Consider the following 15925-nt stretch of genomic DNA (forward strand, 5'->3'; position numbering starts at 1 on the left):
TTCATCTTCCTTCTGTTTCTTTCTTTGTGCCTTTTTTCATTAGTGTCCTCATCACTTGTAATAAGGAAAGGCACCAAATTCGAGTCCAAGACATAGAAAAGTTTCAATGTAGTGAGTAGGAATTTCATCTCGTCTTTCTACCAAGAGAAATTGGTTCATCAAAGCGATCCAATTTCACCAACTCATGATTCAATATCTTCACTGTTGAAACATCACTTGTCCCTTCCATTTTACAAATATTGTCTAAGATTATTGGGGATATTACACAAAGTAATAAAGGAAGAACAAAGTTAACATAAAAGACAAAAAAAAATAGATAACTTGGAGGCACAAAATTGTTATCCTTGGCCAATATTTTCCCTCACACTATTGTTGCTAAAGGATTATCACAAACTTGTCCCCAAAATACAACCAAGTTGATGGGTTCTACAAATAGCAATTCTGGAGAATACCTATAGAATTTCATGTGTTTCTTAGAAACTAATTTTGAGAGAGAAGAAAATTATTTATCAAGTGAACATAAACCACTATTTTTACCCATTGGGTTCTAACCCATCAAAATGCACTAATGGAGTCTTACAATGTCTCCAAAAATGTCCACTAGGTACAAACCTTTTCAAAATTCAGAACAATTATCAAAATTTTGCAGAAAAACTATTCATGCAAATCTCGACTGATCGAACTAGGTGTTGAGATGCAATCAAAAAAACCTCGATTGGTCGAGACTACAGTTGAGAGCACAAAAACTTTCTTTCAAAATCTTGATCGATTGAAATTGTATTCTCAATCGATCGAGAATACTAAACTTCTGAATTTTGAATTTCACTTTATCATTTTACTCAAATGATATACTCTCCAAACCTACATATTATTATTACAAACTATCCTTGCATATATTTATATAGACAACAATCCCTAACTTAGAACTTTTGAGATGATTAACTTTTCCAATCTTCAAGGTTTGTCCTCACATGTGACCAACCAATGGTTGTCAAGTTTTCCATATTAAAAAAAAAAAAAAGAAAAAGAAAAAGAAAAACTAAAGTGCAGTCTTACCTCTTAAAGCTTGGGTTTATTTTCAATTTGGCCATTTATGTTTTAAAATTTCATTTTGGACCTTTATGTTTGATTCATTTTCATATTGACCATTTATATTTTAAAATTTTCATTTTCATGAAGGGCAACCAAAAAAAAAAAGAACCAAACATGTAGGGCCAAAAAGAACACTAGATTAAACATGAAGGGCCAAATTGAAAATAACCTCAAACTTTAAAGGCTATAAACATAGTATTAAAAAAAAGTGTCCAAGTCAGGGCACCTAATGCTAAAAAACATAACACATTAGCTTTCTGGTAGGTAGGTTGCGTAAGATAAAAACTAAAGGATATAAATGGAAGGGCATAATGTAGAACGATTAAGGATGAAAAACGATTTGTTTTTTAAAAAAAGGTTTAGGGATGAAAATCAAATTTCTTATAAAAGATAACAATCATGGAAGGAAGGACATAATGAATTTTCATTCATTCTTGTTAAATTTTATAATTAAACTATGATATATGATTTTATTATGAAATTAATCTTGATTAATTATGTATTCATTTATTGAAGTTATGTGTTTTTTTTGTTAATTACCGAGAACCTACCTGTGGTTTGGTTTGAATTCACATTGCCTATTTGTGGTATGAAAATTGTCACTTTGCCCACTTGAAATCGGTAACTCACCTCTCCATTTACCATTTGACAATGACATTTTTAGACGAAAATAAACATAACATGAATAAAAAAGTTAGGGTTTAAAATTTTTAGAACAATTTCAAATCAAATTGTTTAAATTGCACAAAAAAAAAAAAAGTACAAAATCAAATACCCACTAAGATTCCAAAATTTTCATAAAAAACACAAAACACAAACTCCTTTTCAATCATACACAGTAACACAACCCATTGTTTGGGTCAACTCGATAATGAGAAAAATAACAAGAGATTTTGATGTTACGAGTTATAATTAGCCTTCACATTGGTTGCTACTTATTTTTCATTGCTCTTCTCTTTTCTCTATTGTGTTTGCTGTGCTCTATTGATGGTGGATTTCAAATGAGTTTTCAGGTTGATTTGGATGGAGGGATTTTTTGGAAGATTTGTGTAGTTCCTTGGGTAATTTTCTGGGATTTCTTGTGATATTTGTGGTGGGATTTTCTAGGTTTTAGCGTGACTACAAAGGAATTTTCTGGGATTTGGTTTCATTTTAGTGAGGAGTGTTATGGTGTTTTTTTGGCCTTGTTTGTGAATTTATAGACTTAAAAAGATCTAAGCCTCAAATTGTTTTGGTCTTTTATGTATAGCAAAGCCTAATTAATTACCCAAAATACAAAAGCTTCTTTGCCTTTTTGGGTTTTAAGAAAATCAGTGAATAAAAAGGTAGAGAACTTCTACCCTCCACGTCCTCCCATGAGCAGATACCGTGAATGGCTTTCTTTGGGATTGGGAGGAGAATAGGTAGGAAGATATGTGGGGATTAAGAAAAAAGGGGGTTTAATTGTGAACTTGGGGCAATAGCCATAGAGCTTGGCGGTTGTAGAATATAGAGTATTGATACTAGAGGGACAAGGAGCTTCTTCTTTCCTCTTCATTTTTTTAACGAAAGCACATTTTAATCTTGTTTTCCCATCACATTGTATGTATTTTTTGTTTTAGGAGAAAAAAGATATGAAAGGAAAGCAAAAATACGTATTCATTGTTGAAATTGCATCAACAACAGCTAAATGACAACAGAAGCTAAACGGGAAAGAAACTTCAAAGAGTAAGAAGAAAACGACATTAAGTTGTTTTGGTGAAAGAAATAAAGTAGCAAGGGAAACGGCAGTGTTTTGTTTAATGAAAACGGATAGTCAACACGTGCGAGGTTGTGAAGCAAAAAAGGTCACATACAAGGCCAGTTGTCAAGAACGGATTGGTCACTGCTTAAAGCCGTTACACAGTGGAGTTTGTTAGAAAATTAGTTAGTGAGTTAGTTTTTTCTGCTTAGTGTTGTATATAAACAGAGCAGTTAATTAAATTGTATATACTCTCATAATCACTCAGTGATTCAAATATAGAATTCTCTCAGATTCAGAGAGCTTTTCATTTTTGTTCTTCTAGAAAGTTCATTTCTTTACATGGTATCAGAGCTTTCTTGCTCATTCATGGCTTCCAGTTCTGCTACTGATGCATCCAATTCCAATTCCACACAATCTGCACTTTCATTTGGTATAACAATGGCAGATGAGTCCACTAACAATCCTTACTTTTTGCCAGCTACTAAGAGTCTTGGAATTGTTCTTACATCGCAGCCATTAACTGGACCAAAGAACTACATGAGTTGGGTGAGATAAGTGTTTTTGGCTTTGAGTGCCAAAAACAAGTTTGGCTTTATGAATGGTTCAATTCCAAAGCCAGATCTATCTTCACCATTGGTTTAACACTTGGAATAGGTGCAACACCATAATTCTTTCGTGGCTGACTAATTCTCTCAGCAGGGATCTCAAGCCAAGTGTTATGTATATCAACACTGGCAAAGATTTGTGGATTGACCTTAAAGATAGGCTTTCACAAGGCAATACTCCAAGATTGTTCCAGTTGCAAAAGGAAATCTCTCATCTTTCACAGGGATCACTTACAGTGAGTTCTTATTTCACCAAATTGAAAACACTTTGGGATGAATTCATCAACTACCAACCTTTCACTGTGTGCACTTGTGCTTGTACTTGTGGATCTAAGTCTTCTTAATTGGATGCTCAGCATAAAGAACATGTGTTTTGTTTCTTGATGGGATTGAATGATAGTTATGGGAATATTATTGGTCAAATCTTGTTAATTGAACCATTTCCCCCTGTTAGCAAGGTTTGTTCTTTGATTTTACAAGAAGAAAAGAGAAGGAGCATAAGTCATGGTGTGAACATGGTTTATCTTGTTATAGCTACTGCAATGTATGCTAATAACAACAGAGGTCATCAAGGTCATAATTAGGGTTTTCATGGTGGAAAAGGAGGGAATTCTAAAAAGGAAATGCCAATTTGCACATACTGTGGTCTTACTGGTCATATAGCAGACAAATGTTACAAATTTCATGGCTATCCCCCAGGGTACAAGCCTAAAGGAGGTAACAAAGCTTTGGCTAATCAAGTTTCATCTGCTTTGCCATCTGTTAATTTTGGGAATTTGGGTGGTTTTACTTCAACTAACCCTAATTGTTTCCAAAATAATGGTGCCTTTCCTGGTTCTTTCCCAAATAATGGTATGTTCCCTGGTGCTGGTTCTCAAGTTGAGATTGGATATGCACCACAGAATCCCTTTGCCACTCAATTTGTTGGTTCTTCATCACAGGCTCCTTCACAAGCTTCTTTGCCACAATGTCCTATTTCACAAGTTCAGTGTGAGCAGCTCATTACTGTTCTGAAAGATCTTTTAGCATCAGCATCAGGTGTTAGTACTCAATTTTCTCATCAAGTAGCTTCTATGATGGCTCCTACTTCACCCATTCAGCCAGCCTCATCTGTTGCTTCTTCTTCTTCATCTTTCCCATCTAATTTATTAGGTGATCCATTTTGGATTCCTCCCAACATGACACATTCTATTTTTTCTGCTCATCTTGTTGATAGACATGCCTATAAATCACATGATTGGATTATAGACACTAGTGCTAAAGACCATATGGTCCATTCAGTCACTCAACTTACCACTATTACTTCAATTGTCCATTCTTGTGTCTACTTGCCAAATGGGGAACAAGCTTTAGTAACACACATAGGCACTATGCAGATTTCTTCTACTTTAACACTCATTGATGTCTTATGTGTGCCTTCTTTTAGTTTCAATCTGACACACAATTCTTGATTCCTAAATTTGCCAAAATGGTTCATACTCAATTTGAAACTAAGATCAAGACTATCAGAAGTGATAATGATACTGAATTTTAAATAAAGGAGTCTTTTTCACTCTAGTGGCATTTTGCATCAATTGTCATGTGTTGATACTCCTCAACAAAATGTCTTTGTTAAAAGGAAGCATCAACACATTATCAATGTTGAAAGAGCCCTAATGTTTCAATCTAAAGTTCCTTTATGTATATGGGGTGATTGTATCCTCACTGCAGTGTACCTCATTAGCAGAACTCCTTTTAAGAATTTACATAACAAAAGTCCTTATGAACTTCTTTTCAATTCACCACCTTCTTATAACCATCTTAGATGTTTTGGATGTTTGTGTTTCATTTCCACATTACCACATAATAAGCACAAATTTGCATCTAGGGCCAAAAAAATGTTTTTTCTAGGCTATCCCCATGGCATCAAAGGTTACAAAGTTTTGGACCTTGAATCAAATTCCATTTATATCTCTAGAGATGTTGTTTTCTATGAGCATATTTTCCCTTATACTACATTTGATCACACATCCACTTCATATCTTAATTCTTTTGTTTTTCCTCCTTGTACTCCTCATAAGACTACTGTTCCTACTATTCTGTCCATTCCTTCAAGTCATACCACTGACTCTAATTTAGTTCCTTCTTCTAGTATACTTGTACCTATTTCCCTTGATACTCCTCATGCTTCTGCAGACCCCATTTTTGTTTCTGATTCTGTAGTTTCTACATTACCTATTTCTGATACTCCTCTTGTCACTTCTGATTCTATTGATCTTCCTTCAAATTCACTTGCACCTTTTAATTCTACTTTACCTATTTTAAGGAGGTTTACCCGGCCTCATCACCCTCCTGCCTAACTCTCAAATTATGCTTGCAAATTTGTCAATACCAAAAACTGCTTCTGGTTTGCCATATGATATTTCAAAGAATTTGAGTTACTCTCATCTAGGACCTACCTTCCATTCCTTTGTTATGGCTATGACTATTTCTCTAGCAAAACCTACTTCCTTTCATCAAGCAGTCCAATTGCCTGAATGGAGGGCTGCAATGGACAAAGAAATAGTTGCTTTGGAGCTCAATAATACCTGGACTCTTACTTCTCTACCGCCAGGTAAATCTCCCATTGGATGCAAATGGGTGTACAAGATTAAATATAACTCAGATGGCACTATTGAGAGCTGCAAAGCTAGGTTGGTGGCCAAAGGTTTTTTAGAAACATGGTTTGGATTATTCTGAAACCTTCTCTCCTATTTCTAAATCTATTTCAGTAAGAATTGTTTTGTCTTTGGCTGCTGTGAAAGAGTGGTTTCTCCACCAAATGGATGTAAATAATGCATCTCTCCATGGTGATTTGGTTGAGGATGAGTACATGTGTTTACCACCTGGCTTTCACAGAAAGGGGGAGCATCTGGTCTACAAGCTTAACAAGAGCTTTTATGGTCTTAAGCAAGCATCAACGCAATGGTTTGAAAAGTTTTCTTCAACAATTCTGCAAATGCGGTTCATACAGTCTAAATCTGACTATTCCTTGTTTATTCATACATAAGGCTCTTCTTTTACTGTACTTTTAGTTTATGTAGATGACATATTACTCACTGGTAATAACCCTGCTTGTGTTGATAATTTGAAGAAGTTACTTGATGATAGGTTTAGTTTGAAGGACCTGGGTTCATTGAGATATTTTCTAGGTCTTGAAGTGGCTAGAACAGATGAGGGTATTAACCTAAATCAAAGGAAATATACCTTAGAAATTTTGAAGGACATAGGTTTTCTTGGTTCTAAACCAGATAAGTTTCCTATGGAGCAATTAAGGGAAGCCTCTTACAGATCCTAGTATGTACAAAAGATTAATTGGAAGACTCTTGTATCTTACCTTGACAAGACCTGACATCACCTATGTTATGTATAGATTGAGTCAATTCTTGTCCCATCTTGGAGAGCCTCACTTACTTGCAGCCAATAGAGTGTTACAATACATCAAAGGTTCACTAGGAAAGGGAATTTTCTTTCCTAGCAATTTAGAATTGCATATTTGATCCTTTTGTGATGCAGATTGGGCAAGTCGCCCTGATACAAGGAGGTCTTTGACAGGTTATGCGGTGTTTTAGGAGAAGTTTTAATATCTTGGAGATCAAAGAAGCAACGTGTTGTCTCAAAATCATCAGCAGAGGCTGAATACAGAGCCATGGCAAGTGTGGCATGTGAAATCACTTGGGTACTTCAATTGCTCAAGGACTTGAAGATAGATCACCCTAAGCTAGCTATGCTATTCTGTGACAATCAAGCAGCACTCTATATAGCTGCAAATCCTGTCTTCCATGAGAGGACAAAACATATCAAAGTGGATTGTCATTTGGTAAGGGATAAGATTATGGAAGGGATGATTAAAACATTTCACATAGCTACTAACTCACAAGTGGCAGACATATTTACTAAAGCTTTGGAAATTTCATCTTTCACAAGGGTTTCAGGCAGATTGGGCTTAAGAGACATTTTCACTCCAAGACAGTCAAAGGTTCATTCCTTAGTTCAAGTCTTAGAACTTAAAGTTCAAGACTTGAGGGGGAGTGTTGAAGTTACATCAACATCAGCTAAATGACAGCAGTAGCTAAACGGGAAAGAAACTTCAAAGAGTAAGAAGAAAACAACATTAACCTGTTTTGGTGAAAGAAATAAAGCAGCAAGGGAAGCGATAGCGTTTTGTTTAATGAAAACGCATAGTCAACACGTGCAAGGTTGTGAAGCAAAGAAGGTCACACGCAAGGCCAATTGTCAAGAATGGATTGGTCACTGCTTAAAGCTGTTACACAGTAGAGTTTGTTAGGAAATTAGTTAGTGAGTTAGTTTTTCCCTCCTTTTTGCTTTCTTCTAAGTGTTATAAATAAACAGAGCAGTTAATTATTTTTGTATATACTCTCATAATCACTCAGTGATTTAGATATAGAATTCTCTCTGATTCAGAGAGCTTTTCATTCTTGTTCTTCTAGAAAGTTCACCATTGTTTTTAATAGAGGTAGGTTAGGGAGTTCTAACTAGTGAACTTCAAGTGGGCAAAGTGATACTTTTCAAACCACAGGTAGGCAATATAAATGCAGGCCAAACCACAGGTTAGTTTACTATACTTTTTTTTTTTTTATGCGATCGAGTTATGTGTTGAATTTATCTTAATTTATGTAGGTTGATGCCGTTAGGTGATTCTATTAATTAGTAAGTGAAATTAAACTAGTGTCTTTGATAAATTAGATTATGTTATTCTATTATTTAAAAACTGTGTCACTCTTAATATATATTATAATAATATAGGCCTGGGTTGAATCAGGCTTGCTGCTCCTTTCCTTGGGCTGGAAAGGGAAATAGAAGAAAGTAGGCCTGAAGTGACAAAAGTTTGTAGCCCAATAATATTAACAGCTTGTATTAGGCCTAAAAGGCTTTACCAGTAATTAGATAATGGCAAAACTTGTGGGCTGAAGCCTGGCTCATCATGTTTGGGTTTTACAACTCTGATATGATCTTCTGCAGTTTAGGGCTTTAAACTTGATTGGTTAGTTCGCATTTCTCACCCATAAAATAAACTTTAAAAAAAAAAAAAATGTTCCATTTTTTCACTATTGCAATCACTTGCATTTCTTACAACCAGAAATTTAGTAAATCAGAGAGTTGATTCTAAATCTTAAATTCTTGAGAACTTTGAAACATATATAGCTTGAAATCCTGCTACTTCACACATGCATGAGACAATGAGCGTTGGACAATGGCCTATAGAATTCCTCTAGAAATTGATGAGGTACAAAAAGTCTATCTTCAATATGTTTTTTTTTTTTTAGATATATACTTTCAGGTCTGAATCATCCTTTGTGCATTAATTATGTGATCCTGACTTATGTATAAATGTGCACCAGTGGTCGTGTTGAGAAAATTGGTCCCTTGAGGTTTGTTGCTGTTTTACATGGGAGAAGCCTAAGCTAGAATAGAAATAAATGCCATTGTTGTAGATAATGGACATAGTAAAGAGGCCTTATAGTAGTGGGTCAAACTGGCAATTTCGACACTATTGTCAGCCCGTGAAGCACGCTTCATGATTTTAATTCTGGGACCCTTGCAAGTGCAAGCACAATAGAAAATAATTCTGTTTGGGATATCAACTTCTAAAGTTGGGAGGAATCTCCTTCAACCCTTTGTGTAGTTTCATGAAACTATCTATATGTATTAAATTCAATGATTCAGTAAATTATTTAAAAAAGTCTCATGACTCATTTGATTTGTCATGTAGTAAGTTGGAGAAATTTTCTTACAAATTGATTTGGAGGTAAGCTCTCAGTCAATATGTTTGAAGGTTTGTAGGAATCTCTTTAGTTCACCCCCCAAAACGCTTCTTGTCAATGAATTAGGATCTATTAGGATACCGCTTATTTTGCTGAAAATTGAAAACTTATTACTAAAAACACTGTAACAAAATTTTTTTAAGCTAGATGATTTTTTTGGCTAAAACTACTGTAACTTTAACTGAAAGTACTGTAGTGTTTCTTTTTCTTCTTTTTAATTTTTTTTTCCCTACTATGGCTGATACCCGCGTGACTTTTCCCACACTCTACATTAGCATTTCACTCCTCTCCCACCATAACACTTGTCTTCCAGAACAAAGGAAAGCCCATGCCCATAAGAGAAATCCACAGCTCAGAGCCCCCAGTCCGATGTCGGCGAAGATCGAGTTCAGGTTCAGTTTCTTTACTCTTCCTTCCATACCATTAACACCTCTCTTCCCATAACCCCATTTCACGCCTCTCCTTTGTTTGTCCTCAGATCGTCGACTATCTCGATGAAGATCAATCTTGAAGTTCACTACAATTTTCTCCAAACTTCCTGACCCACTGTTGAAGGTAACTTGTTGACCCATCTGTTGAAGGTAATTTGGTCAAGGCCCGTCCTCTCTCTCTCTCTCACATTTTCTCAAACATATGAAGTACATTATTTTCTCTTTTTAAAAACTTTCTTCTTCTTCTTCTTCTTCTTCTTTGAGTAATTTTCTCTGCATGTGATTATCGGTTATTTGAATCTTGACAAGAACTAAAAAAATTTTAAGACTAATTTTTCAACTATTGCCTTTGAGATTTAATTTCATTATGTTTTGTCATTCTCGTCTACATTCTTGCGTTCTTTGAAGAATAACAAGTGAAGTGCATGATTTTATAATTCTGGTAGATTTAGTCCCACGACCTGCCATTCACCCCTATTTTGCTAATTCAACATAAAGCATTCAGCTCAAATAATTGAAATTAGTTGAGAAACTATAGAAGCAACTGCTCTATAATAGTGCTTACTTTTTTAATCTTTTCTTAGGCCATGTTGAATAATTCTAGTGACATAATTAATCATACAAAGATAGTGTATTTTATCTAGAAATTATTGGTTTGAGGACCATGCATCATGTTGGCATATCGTGGAAAATTGCATTATAGGGTATCTTATGGAAGTGCATTTCTAGCATGGATGAATGGTTGTGTCTAATCTGATGGCAAAAAGAGTCTAAAAGTGAAATATATTGACATTCATTCTCTTTCAAATCTTTGGTTAAGTGATTCCCAGATTCCCTAAACTGTAAACTTTATTATTAATTACTGTCAGTAACTAATGTGACACGGTTATTTATTTTCTCTTCTGGAACTTGTTTCTAATTCAGTTATATGTCTTGTGATGTATTTAAGTGGATTATATAAACAGTCTACATTAATCCTTACAAAGATCCTAAGGTGCATATCCAATTAGCAATTGGAATTGTCAAACTGGCAAACCATGTTATTATGAAAAATTTGATAATTTAAAGTTTGAATTGTGTTGTTCAAATCATTTTAGTTTCTGCTCAAACTGTTGATTGGTTTGTTGAACAACATGATATGGAGTTCTATACTCATTGAGGCATTTCGACAAACAGTTCGTATGTATATCATAATCAGTTACATGCCCACATGAAAAAATGCAAATTAAACTCACATAGTCCAAATACAAACATAGGTAGGAAGACAAACACACAAAATTGCACAAAGGAGAGAGAAACCCACAAATAAATTTCATGGACAAAATACAAAAACCACACACAAAGTTGAACACAAGAACATGGTGATATTGGATTAATGGAAATTTTTGCCAAATTGATGTTTGAAGAACACACCAACACATCAGAGAGTATAAGAAGTTTAGATATAACTTACAAATAAATGCAGCGTCTCTCGCCCATAGTGGTGGCAACAACGTTCACAGCCAAGAGAATGCGGACTTGAGTGAAGGAAGAAGAGAGGGGTACTCGTGTGTTTGTTCTGCTTAAAGGAAGAACTAGTTGCTTTCCTCTGTTTCAATGATTTCGAATATGGTGGGTAGGTGCAGTTCATTGAAGAGGAAGAGGACGGAGTATTTACGAAGCGCATTGAAGACACTGATATCGCGTATCTCACATGGCAGAGAGAATGAAGAAAGTAGGAAAAATATATTCGTTGTCCAATGCACCGTTTTTGGAACAAATGGTTGCTTAAAACGCACCGTAGCAAGAAATATAAAAATAAATCCGTTGGCGTATCTCACTTGCTGCAAAACGCACTGTATAGCAAAAATAATCTGCGTTTTTCACAAGTTTACGGAGTTCGTAAACAATATCATGAGACCTAGGTGATAAAACACAGCCTGTAAACCCATGAGCCAAACGCACACTTAATGTCAATCAAAAGATTTGGTCGAACACGATTGTCCACTGTCAAAGTTCTCAGCTTACTTCCACATAAAACAAAAAAAAAAAAAAACCCCAAAAAAGCGGAAATTCTCGTTTTTCATTCATAAAATAAGTTGGATCTGAGTTTTTAATGTTTCAGTACTACTTACTTATCACATATATAAGGGAGAGCCACTTGTAATTATTTGTGGTGGTATAAAAATAAATAGACAACTAATTAAGGTGATGAAATAACAGAGCAGCCTAGCTAGGCGTAGAATAAAAGAAACCACAATACAAAAAGCAAGCTTTACTCCTTATATTTCACCAAAAAAAGCTCTACTCCATATCTAAGAACATGGCTACACAGAGGCAAGTACTGACAACAACAGTAGTAGATAAGCTAGCGTTCATTTCATTATTGTGTCATTTTCATACAAAAACTGGCACGCATGCACAGCACTCACCGCATCCACATGCATGTATGTCAGAGTGACTCCACATCCACGACAAAGCAGGTACTACTGCTGTCTACTGAAAATGAATACACACAAACCCATTACCTCTATCGTATACTTATCTGTCACATGTGGGACGTACGGTCAATGACAGCTCATTCATTTTTGTATTCATTAGCAACCATGGTAGCTCCATCATCATATCATGTGCATGTCTGTACATTGTCAAACCTTCTCTATTTCACTACTTTCTACTTTATTCTTTTCGAATATCCCTTTTTTACCTTCAGAATTTTTCAAATATTATAATCAATTTCACTCGTATTTTTATAATTATCTTAGGTAATAATAAACTGTAATTAACTATTTGTTATTTTTATATAAATATAACTAACTTTGAATTTGTGTAACGAGCCCGTATATTTGAACTCTTCCTAGGTTGATGTAGAGTTTAATGCTGTTGTTGTGATTTTCTTTCTCACATTGAGTCTACTTGCAAATGATTATGGTAGATTTAGGACTCGGTTATTTTGTTAAAACTGAAATTTTTTTATTAAAAGTACAGTAAATAAAAGTAAAAGTTAAATAAATTTGTAAAGTAAGGCCTATAAATAGTATTTAAAAGTGTAATAAGACTTATAAATAATAACAAAAATAAACTAAATAATAAAATAAGTTAGTAACATTCATCAATGTCAAATCTATCCCTATACCCGCACTAACCCCAAACATAAGTGAAGCATGATTTTTTAAAGATGTGCTGGCCACCTTGACCTGGCTGCCCTAGGAAGAGCACAAGTCGAAGTTGGATTTTGTTTTGTTTAATTATTATGTTGGTTTTTATATTTCCAAAGGGCGCTACTCTCCCAACTGTACCTATGGAATCTTGAGTTTAGATATTTCCTTATTTTTATTTACTCAACTTATATGTTTTTATTATTATAACTTGTAAAGTTTGTTCAATAAACTACTGTAAGGAGTAGATCTAAACCTCAACCCAAGAAACGTGAGTGATGAGAGATGGCCCAACAATAAATTTCAATAAATTTGTAACTGTTTCTAAGTACAAAGAGTTCTTTCCATGTATTTTTTACAAATTAAATGCCCCCTCCTTCGTGGAGGCCCCTCCCTTATATAGTATTTTCCTCTCCTTTCATCCTAGCTTTCCACTTGTTGATTAGGTAGATGATCTCTTGGATACTGTAAGGCTGAATATCACTGTTCAAGCATTATTTTCACATAAATGCGGCCAATTGGTTAGGTACAAAGTATTTAATGTGATGGTAGCAACCTTCTTTTCAGATATTTTTTAGTTCACTATTGACTCCTCTCTCTAAAGCTTATCTTCCAAAGCATGGTTACATCTTGCACGGTATTTGCTAGGTGGTTGGCCTCTAAACTCTCACATCGCTTTCCAAGGAAGTTTGGCTCCTCGAAAGACATCACTTGTTCGTTGTTATTAACCCTTGTCCTCAGCCCACCAACCCACTTGCCCTTCTTAGTGTTTGACCATCCTCTAGTGGCATCTTAGGCATGGCCCACGGCCCAATAATCCTACTCAGTTCTTTTATCCTCACAACTACTATTTTGTTCTCTAAATTAAACAAGCAGACACTTCTTAACAAATGCAATAGTTTGGTTTTTTTTTTTTAAGCTAAAGAAGATATACGTTAGTACTCTTGATTTTTCATAATATAGAGAGATCAATTTATAGCTCAATAGCAACAAAAATTATGAAATCTTTTATAATGCCTCGTGCTTAGTGTGCGTTTGGATTTGGATGAAAATTATAAATTATTTTACTATTTAGCTTATTTTTGTTACTATTTAAGGATTATACTGCACTTTTTAATACTATTTATTGGCTCCACTATACTATTTCAACTAACTTTTACATTTATTTACAGTATTTTCAGTAATAAGTTTTCAATTTCAGCAAAATAAGTGGTATTCAAACATCCTAATAGTTTCAAATCCCATCTCTTCTCTCCCACGTTATCCACCATAAGGAAAAAAAAAAAAAAGTTGCCATAATCTGGTAGGGGATGCTATATTAAGTGTGTGTATATATATATATATATATATATATATATAGGGCACGAGCTAGTTCTAAGATCGCGAGATCTTGTGAAAACAAAAAGACTCCGAAGCATGTGGGCACACATGAGAGAAACATATACAATTCCTACAAGCAACGTTCGTTCGTGGGAAGGGTCATATCAACATGATCAAGATTGAATTTTCCTCTATTTTTAGATTCCATGTGTTTTTTTTCTAATGTCAAAACAAGTAGGCTGGTGTGTCATTCTTAATGTCGTATATATATATTAGCTATGATTTTAAAAAGAAAATAGGTGCCCTTACCTATATATAAGTAGCTTTAGAGACAGTACTAGGCTATGAAATTGCAAAGAGGCAAAGCTTATATCCAGCCTTTGATCTATGGAATTGTTTTTTGAGAATCTTTGATCTATGGAGTTGATTATCAATTATAAACTACAAAGCATATGCATTATGCATTTTTCATATGCAAGGAGAACATGATGAAATGATGAATGGGAATCTCATATATATTTTTTTTAAACAAAATTAAATATATTTAACTACTTTTTGAATGATTCTTCAATGACCCTGTGGACGTGTCTATGATCTGTCACTACACACAAGTCCTTATCAATCAATAAAAATAGAAAAAAAAAAAATATCTTGGTCAGGTTTTGTTGGATATTGATTCTTGATGAGGGTGAGTTTGTTCAACAATGATAATGAGCTTTTAGCCGTTTTCAAATTATATATATTTTTAAAAACATTTGTCCTTTTTTTTTTTGAAAAGAAAGGAAAAAACATTTGTCCTTGATATAAGTTTTGAAGAAGATCAATGATATATGCTGCAAAGTAAATTGTTTGTGGTTAAACTGTCCCCCTCATCTGTTGCATAAACTTGAAAACTTTTTGCCAGTTTTCTTAGCAAAAATTTGATTCTTTGTATTGTATTTGAAAATGTGACAAAGGAAAATAAAAAAAGACCAGAATGATACATAAAGATCTTACGAAAATGAAATGAACATAGCTAATTGGCTTCCACATTTTAGGTTATTCAATTATAGGTCTCAGAATCTTACTTTTTCACGGGACGAGATGGCTACATTAGAATCATTAGATGTATCAACATTACCGAAAACAAGTCACAAGTGGGAATATTTGATATTTCCAAGTGCTTTGTAATTGATTTGTATTTTTTTTCTTCACTATATTTAATTTTTAAAAGAAGAAAGAAATGTCTACGATGGCTCATATAAAAAGCATTTGAGAATATTCGTAATTAAGTAGACTCTAATTTTTTTTTAGAATACTAAATATTTTTAACATACACACAAGGAGATATAAGAATATTTTTAACATACACACAAGGAGAGGTGAGAATATTTTTAAAAAAAACTTATAATGGTGTATATTCAAAAGGGTACAACTCTTGGATACATAATACAGACTTTAAATCTCTTTAAGTCACACTTATTTTCCAATGTAAGATTAACCCACTGTTTTTTCTTTTGAAAATACTAAGTATTTTTAACCCACTATTTTTTCAAATTAAGCAGACTCTAATTTGATAGCCTATCAACTCATATTTTTTAATGAGGAACTTACCGAGTTTAATAAGTAGGAAAAAGATAAAAGTCATAAAAAAAAATTGGGGACAATTTGTTTTCTTTGTTTAGAAATTTACAGGGTTTCAAACCCTAGATATTGAAGAATTATCCTACTCATAATTGATAGGACCACACACCAATAAAACACAATATGTTGTTAGACTTTAGTTGCATACAATCGTGGTACAGATCTCCAAAATATATCAGCTACCACCCCC

General features: G+C 34.1%; 1 protein-coding gene across 1 annotated transcript; it reads left to right on the top strand.

Annotated features, from left to right (window-relative positions):
* Positions 1–3181: 3181 nt before the first annotated feature.
* On the top strand, positions 3182–4004 carry LOC142639582 (uncharacterized). The gene is made up of 3 exons (XM_075813743.1): positions 3182–3361; positions 3435–3656; positions 3777–4004. The coding sequence occupies exons 1-3, from the start codon at positions 3182–3184 to the stop codon at positions 4002–4004; spliced, it is 630 nt and encodes a 209-aa protein (XP_075669858.1).
* Positions 4005–15925: the final 11921 nt, after the last annotated feature.

Source organism: Castanea sativa, chromosome 6, assembly GCF_040712315.1.
Source record: "Castanea sativa cultivar Marrone di Chiusa Pesio chromosome 6, ASM4071231v1".
Lineage (NCBI taxonomy): Eukaryota > Viridiplantae > Streptophyta > Magnoliopsida > Fagales > Fagaceae > Castanea > Castanea sativa.

Excerpts from the sequence above, each read along its gene's own strand:
- LOC142639582 (XM_075813743.1), top strand. The coding sequence starts at position 3,182 with ATGGCTTCCAGTTCTGCTACTGATGCATCCAATTCCAATTCCACACAA. Across the intron at positions 3,362-3,434 it reads CAAAGAACTACATGAGTTGG|ATCTATCTTCACCATTGGTT; the intron begins GTGAGATAAGTG and ends TTCCAAAGCCAG. Across the intron at positions 3,657-3,776 it reads TTTCACAGGGATCACTTACA|CATAAAGAACATGTGTTTTG; the intron begins GTGAGTTCTTAT and ends TTGGATGCTCAG.